The sequence below is a fragment of the Cryptotermes secundus genome, unplaced genomic scaffold (assembly GCF_002891405.2).
Source record: "Cryptotermes secundus unplaced genomic scaffold, Csec_1.0 scaffold745, whole genome shotgun sequence".
Lineage (NCBI taxonomy): Eukaryota > Metazoa > Arthropoda > Insecta > Blattodea > Kalotermitidae > Cryptotermes > Cryptotermes secundus.
In genome coordinates this window covers 143,057-151,111 of record NW_019719369.1, presented here as the reverse complement: position 1 = coordinate 151,111, position 8,055 = coordinate 143,057, and the positions used below count along the sequence as shown (strand labels likewise).

Below are 8,055 nucleotides of genomic sequence, written 5' to 3'. Positions count from 1 at the left end.
TAATAATAATAATAATAATAATAATAATAATAATAATATGAAGCATATTACCACATTAGCTCAATACAGTAAAAGCCCTGTCTGAGGTTGGGAACAGTATGATTGACGCTATTTGAGGCTGAAGTGTGTCTTATAGATAAGTATAATGCAGGGATCTAAAAGGGAACATGGATAAATATCTAGCGTCAAAATTAAACACTATACCTGAAGTCTTCTTTGCAACAGTTCAGCCTCAATATACTGTCACGTGTAGGGGTGACACATAGACGGGTTTAGTATTGGATGATTAGGTTTATTGCACTCTATACATTCACACAGCGCTCAGAACTACTGGTAAGTATAGTGCTAGTGGTATTCTTCACATGCTGTGTTGTCCACTGAAAGTCAACCAACATTTTGGAGGAACAAAACACCTCCTTCCTCCGTGCTGAAGAACAAGCCATGCAAGAGACCAGCGTGAAGCAGGTAGCAATGCAGAGCCTCCAATCCTACACTGTCTACGCAGTTTGTGACAAAGGAGGGTCTTTTCCAAATTATCATCTCATTCCTATGAGACTTCGATTTTGTTCTCATAGAGTATGCACAACTTCTTCTATCTAGTCATAATTTGCTTCATTTGTGTTAGTCACTTCTTCATTTGTATTTCTTACTATATTTTGTGATTTTCTCTTCGTTTAATAATAATACACTGGTTTTGCATTCTGAAATTCTTACACTTTGGTTTATTTGTGCTGCACTGTTTATTGACTATCTGTCCTATGTGACTCATGGCATGCAGCAAGTAGCAGAAAAGCACCAAAACGTGACTGGTACTATTGAATTCTCCCTGACACTACTCTGTACTGACAGCATGTTCCAACCATGAACTGGTCACAATGATGTTTACTGTGCTGGTCTTCAGTATTTAAAAAGGAAGAACTACATATCTATTTGGAGGACTCAGACTTTCTGTGCCAAGATGTCAACTAAAAGTGATAAGATCTGCAAGTATGTACTGAAGAAATTAATGAAGAAAATACAGGGAGGAAAATATATTTATGCTGCTTTCTCTTGAGGAGGTCTTGGGGGCACAGCATGAATACAATTGAAAATTTAGAGTCAGTTTTTCCTTCCATACATTTAAACTTTAAGATTAAAAACGTAAAATCAGTTACACACTTCAGGCATATAAACACGGGAAATAAAACTGTGAGGTACAGGAACTTAATACAGAAGGGAAAAAATATATATCATAAGAAGGTCTGAATACATTTCTTCTCTAAAACATAAAACAAGGAACTGTCAAAAGTTTACTTCTAATTCACTGAGAACTTACCTAAGATCACTGAATGATTTCTCCAATGGTATGAATCCTTGGAGATCTCTGTCCTCTGGAAGAGGCAAGTAGCTACCTGAAATATGTAAAACACTTCTTTCAAAATTGTAATTACACTGGCAGAGCATTTTCAGCATCAGCTAGAAGTTTTGGAGTCTGGTCACTGGTACACCCATTGCAGCCTCATTCTTCACTGATTCACGGGGTTCATAGTAGTTTCGGAAGTCTTCCTCTATGAATTCTGCCAACATACAGAATCTGGCTCATTTTATATTTTGAAATTTTGTTCAACAAGAGTTCTGTTTTTAATTCTTCTAGTATGTCCTCATTTCTTCTATGATCTAACAAGTCTCATTCCCTGTTTGCCCGAAACCTTCAGTTAAATAAATAATCCATTTGCTTTTGTTTCCATGATCCAGCATTCACTCATGCCTGATGCCCTCATATATATGTGAGTGAAAGCATTTTACCACGTCCATGTTTAAAATTACTGGGACAGCTCAACTGATATGGCAATATGCCACCAGATTCAAGGCCAAGGAATTTGGCTTCAATTCCCGTCAGGAGCAAGATATTCTTCCCTTCCCCACGGTATCCAGGCCAATTCTGGAGCCCACCCAGCTTCCTATCTGATGGTTATCAGGGGCTGAGACTAACCACTCGCCTACATCTGGTGTCAAGGTCAAGAATTCATGGAGCTATATATCCACCCCCCCCCCATATATCTCCTTGGCATAGTGCTTCATTTATTAAGCTATAAAATATAAACACTTACATAAGAACTTAGACCAAGGAACAAAGGAAGACCCACGAAAAGAGTACTGGATGAAAGACAGTGCAACGTGACAGCAACTATGACACACAGCGATGATGATGACTTTGTTACTTACATTTGTCAGCAGTGAAATCAGTCAGAGACTGCTGGAGTCCATTAAGCAGTTTACAAAGACTGGGCCAGATCTGAAGTCGACTTGTAAATGCTGAATCTAGCAGAACACTGGGGTCAAGTCGAATCCAGTCCAATGTTAGTTTAACTGAAAAAGATAGTAACAGCAATTCTGTCTAATTAAAAAAAATATATATAACACATAGGCCAAATAAACTTTTTAACTGCAATGACTTTTAATGGTCAGATTCAAACTGAAAAAACAAGAAGCTCAAAAAATGACAAGAGGGGTAACTAGCAAGGTAAAGCTGTCCCTCTTACAGGCTGTGGAGGCCCATAGAGTTGTGAGACGTTGAGGCTCTCACATTTTCTAGACAGTCAGCTCAGAGATGGCGGTAAGGCTATCAGCCTTATGTGCCAGCCACCCTTTACCTCCCTTGAAGATTCCTGGTACTCATTTCTGTCAGAGACTGAGTCAACCAGAAGGCCATAGTGCAGCTGGAAGGATTAGGTAAATTGAAAAAAAAAAATCCACCTCATCGGGACTCAAACCCACGACCTTCCAGCTTGTAGTACAGTACCTCAACCAACTATGCTACCGCGTGCCCCCAGCCTAACTGGCAAACTGAAACTAATTTTAGGTTTTTATGATTGGTTTAGTGTTGATACTGCTCCTATTCTTGGGTCTTCACACCATGCAGAAGTGGCTAGAACTGCTGATGCTTCACAGAAACCTACCGACTTCATCTTCATGTTGAAATAATTTGGACAGGTGAGTGTCTGGTCACATTTGCCTGTTCTCCGCTGCTAACAGTCCAGACCAGGCACTAACCCCCAGCCTCATGGTTCTGGTGGAATGCCAACCCACATAACATGTGCACTCAAAATGAACAAGTTCATCTTGCAGTAGTGCTCTACACTTGTATTTGGCTTGGCCACAGACTATTCTGATTGAGGCTTACTGTGGTTTACTCAGTTCCTCCCAGTAAATGCTGAGAAGATAGTACCTCAATTAGGCAGTGACTGTTCCTTTCTAAAACATTTCCAGTTCAAGATTCATCCATCTTCCTATTATTTGACACTGGTAGCATTGCAAAATATACCACAAAGAACTACTCACTACAACCATGAAGTATCAAATGGTTTCACATTCTCACGTGCAGCATGTCTTTCTGTAAGTTATTCACTGACCTATATGTCATCATCAGGTGTTTTAAAAATATAAATTATAAATAAGGAACCTGCTGTGCTTCCATATCACGGTTTTTGGTCATTACTATGCAGTACCTTCTATGCACATGTAAGTATCTTCTATTAGAATTTTGTTTATTATGTGTGTTAGTGTATGGACATGAGATTCGGTACGTGGAACGTCAGAAGTATATATAGGGCAGGTATGCTCAGGCAGTGGCAGAACAAATCTTAAAATATAAGTTAGATTTAGCGGGAGAGCAGGTCAGATGGGACGGAGGTGTCATCGAACCAGCAGGCGAATATACAATTTTATATGGAAAGGGGAATGAAATTCATGAATTAGGTACAGGGTTTTTGTACATAAGAGAATTGTATCAGCAGTTAAGAGGGTAGAGTTCATTCGTGATAGGATGTCATATACCGGGTGCTCCTAAAAGAATGGTGGGGTTTCATTGCCCTATATCTCTGTCAGTTTTTGGTGATGAAAAGCAAAACATATACGGACTCATAACGCGGCTCTCAAATTTTCATTTTGTATATCGCGCTCTTTCCTAGTTCCATTTTTGACAGTTAGGAGGCGTGAAATGTAAGATGGTGACCCAGCAGGAGAAGGCCTATTGCGTGCTGAGATTTGAGGTGTCTAAATCCATCATTACAGTGCGCCATGAATTTCGTGTACATTTTCAGAAGGAGGCGCCACATGGAGACAACATTCGCAGATGGTACCTGCAGTTTGTGGACAGTGGATGGCTGTAAAGGCAAGAGTTCTGGGCGGCCACGTGTGCCACATGCAGATGTGGAAAGAGTGAGGGAGATGTATCAGAGAAGCCAAAGAAAATCGTTACAACTGGCCAATGATTCCAATGACTACATTTTCCAACAGGACGGTGTTCCCCCCACATTTCCATAGCATTGTGAGAGGTTTGCTTAATCTGGTCCTTCCGCAACGATGGATTGGATGTGCTGCAGGTGAAGATGGCCCCCTTCTCCGGTGGCCACCCTAATCCCCGGACATAACTCCATGTGATTTCTTCTTGTGGGGGTACATGAAGGACATGGTTTATGTAACCCCATTGCCCCAGTCGCTCCAAGATCTCCAAAACAGAATCAATCGTTCTGTGGAGACCATCACACCTGAAATGTTGCAGCGGGTGCGGCAGGAATTCAACTATCGCATTGATGTGTGCCGGGTAACGAAAGGTGCATACACAGAGGCACTTTGATGGATGTACATAAAATTTGGACAGTTAAGCTTCAGATTGACACATGTTATGATTTTACGCGGTAAGAAATACGAAATATATACGTATCTAAAACCCCACCATTCTTTTAGGAACACTCTGTATAATACTAAGAGGTCACTGGTGTGATACCGTCATCCTGAATTTTCATGCACCAACAGAAGATAAAATTGATGATACAAAGGACAGGTTCTATGAAGAACTAGAACATGTATTTGATAAATTCCCGAATACCCTACGAAAATTTTGTTAGGAGATTTCAGTGTCAAAGTAGGGAGGGAAGAAATTTTCAAACCAACAATTGGGAATGAGAGTTTGCATGAAATTAGTAATCATAATGGAGTTAGAGTAGTAAACTTTGCCATATTCAAAAATCTTACTGTCAAAAGTACAATGCTCCCACATCGTAACATTCATAAATTTACTTGGACATCTCCTGATGGGAAGATACACAATCAGAGCGACCATATTTTGATAGATAGGAGACGGCACTCAAGTATACTTGATGTCCGATCATTCAGGGCAGGAGACTGTGATACTGACCACTACCTGGTGGAGGCCAAGGTTAGGGAAAGACTGGCAGTGAGCAAACAAACAACACACAGAGTTCATATGGAGAGGTTCAATCTCAAGAAATTAAATGAGGTAGAGGGTAAGGAGTAGTATTGTGTTGAAACTTCAAATAGGTTCGTGGCCATGAAAAACTTAAAACACTGAGGTGGATGTTAATAAAACTTGGGACACTATTAGAGATAATATAAAAATGTCAACCAAAGAGAATCTAGGTTATTATGAACTGAAGAAGCACAAGCCATGGTTTGACAAAGGATGCTTAGAATTATTAGACCACAGGAAACAAGCCAAACTGCAGTGGTTACAGGATCCAACCAAAGTAAATGGGGATAATCTGAACAATATAAGATGTGAAACCAGCAGGCATTTCAGGAATAAAAAGAGGGAATATCTAAAGACAAAGTGATGAGCTTACAATGAACAGTAAGAACAAAAGCATTAGAGACATGTATACAGGAATAAATGACTTTAAGAGGGGTTAGCAACCTGCCAGTAACTTCGTGAAGGTCTAAGAACGGTGATCTGCTTGCAGATTCCCACAACATTTTGAATAGGTGGAGGAACTACTTCTCTTAGTTATTGAATGTACATAGGGTCAGTGCTGTTATCATCATCATCAGTAATCTGTCAGACGACAGGTCCACAGTCACAGTCACAGTGCTGTTAGGCAGACAGATATCCATACAGCTGAGACGTTAATACCTGATCCTAGCCCATTTGAGGTAGAAAGTGCTATTGCAAAATTGAAACGGTATAAATCGCTAGGTAGTGATCAAATTCTGGCAGAACTTATTCGAGCAGGAGGCAAAATATTACGTTCTAAGATCCACAATCTAATTACTTCTATCTGGCATAAGGAAAAATTGCCTGATCAGTGGAAGGGGTCTATTATCGTACCAGTTCACAAGAAGGGTGATAAAACTGACTGTAGTCATTACAGTTCACAAGAAGGGTGATAAAACTGACTGTAGTAATTATCGTGGGATATCACTGCTATCAACTTCATATAAAATTTTGTCCGATATTCTTCTTTCAAGGTTAAGTCCATATACAGGGTGATTCACGAAGTTTTACCTCAGCTTATGGTACACATTTCTGGTGTTATTTCCTGAAAAATTTCCTTATAAACTTGTGGTCGATTTTCAATAGTTGTGGAGTAACAATAGATTTTTGAAACGCATCACTGTGAATGCAGCGCTATGCTTCAGCGTGGGCGACCATATGTTCCAGTCAGCTATGTCAGCAGATAAGGTAGACCGGTTTGAATGTTGCGCGTAGGTAGATAGGCAGAGCGGTTCATAAGCGTGTGACGCATTGTGTTGACGTGCAGGGAGACAGTTTCGAAAATCTTATGTAAATCCAGTTGTCTTCTAAAGCACTACAGTTTAAAGGAAACAGATTGATAGAAGGGTGTGATATGCAACCATTGGTATGTTTACAGAATGGGATGCTGAAAATAATGTAATTTTGTAACACAAAATCGATGAAAAATGTTGCACAATGCAAAATTAAGAAACTGGGGGAAAAAAAAGGTTTTAGAATGCTTCTTTCCTAAAACATTAATGATTTGAAAAGTGTTTGCATTGTATTTCTAATTTGTTTTGACTGAAATTCAAAGAAAAAATATTTTTCGCCAGTTTTCAAATTACTGTATCTCTTTAATTATGAGTTGGATACCATTAGTATATTAACATTTTTTGTTCCAAATTACCTCAGGAATGCCATCCCTAAGTGGGGGTAAAACTTCGTGAATCACCCTGTACAGATGAAATTATTGGGGATCATCAGTGTGGGTTTCGATGTAACAGATCAACTACAGATCAGAACTTTTGCATTCATCAGATATTGGAGAAAAAATGGGAGTATGATGAGACAGTACATCAGCTATTCATAGACTCCAAGAGAGCCTATGATTCAGTTAGGAGGGAAGTGTTGTACAATATTCTGATAGAGTTTGGGATACCCATGAAACTAGTTAGGTTGATTAAAATGTGTTTAAATGAAACGTATAGTAAAATCCGTGCAGGTAAACATTTGTCTGATAAATTTCCTATTCAGAATGGTCTAAAATAAGGAGATGCTCTATCAGCTGTTGGTCTATGCCGATGATGTGGATCTACTAGGTGATAATGTAGATACCATAAAGAAAAACACAAAAACTTTGATTGATGTAAGTAAAGAGGTTGGTCTAGAAGTAAACACAGAGAAAACTAAGTATATGTTACTGTCTCATCACCAAAATGCAGGGCAAAATCATGACATAAAGATAGGAAACAGATGTTTTGAAAATGTGGCACAGTTCAGATATTTGGGAATAACGATAACAGATTGAAAACTGATTTAGGAGGAAATTAAGAGGCGATTGAACTTGGTTAATGACTGCTTCCATTCAGTCCAGAACCTTTTGTCTTCTCGTCTGTTGTCCAAAAACATAAAAATTAGAACATACAAAAAATTATAATTCTGCCTGTGGTTCTGTATGGATGTGATACTTGGTCTCTGACATTAACCCTTTTGCGCGGTCATTTAAATTCCGCGGCCGTCTCTCCGGTGGTAATATATTCAGCCGGCCATTTAAATTTTGCTCGAAAATGATTTATTCATCATTGTTCTTAAATTCTATGAGATAGGAACATGAAACTTTCACTAAAATGATCTTAAAAGGTGGTTTTATAACCTTACCTTATAATATGAGCGCCCTTTATCTCGGCAATGGAAGCAGTTTGTTTAGAATTTGAGCAGTGAATGGTACGCCTTGAAGCATGAAACTTTCACTAAAATGATCTTAAAAGATGGTTTTATAACCTTGCCTTATAATATGAGCGCCCTGTATCTCGGGAACGGAA

General features: G+C 39.1%; 1 protein-coding gene across 1 annotated transcript in view; it reads right to left on the bottom strand.

Moving 5' to 3' along the window:
* LOC111865186 overlaps nucleotides 1-8,055 on the bottom strand; it is a 72,885-nt gene that overhangs the window by 31,421 nt on the left and 33,409 nt on the right. Inside the window, exons 10-11 of the mRNA XM_023853007.2 lie at nucleotides 2,206-2,349; nucleotides 1,316-1,391 (exon numbers count right to left, since the gene is read on the bottom strand). Of these exons, the coding sequence (XP_023708775.1) occupies nucleotides 1,316-1,391; nucleotides 2,206-2,349 (220 nt within the window). The remainder of the gene's footprint in view (nucleotides 1-1,315; nucleotides 1,392-2,205; nucleotides 2,350-8,055) is intronic.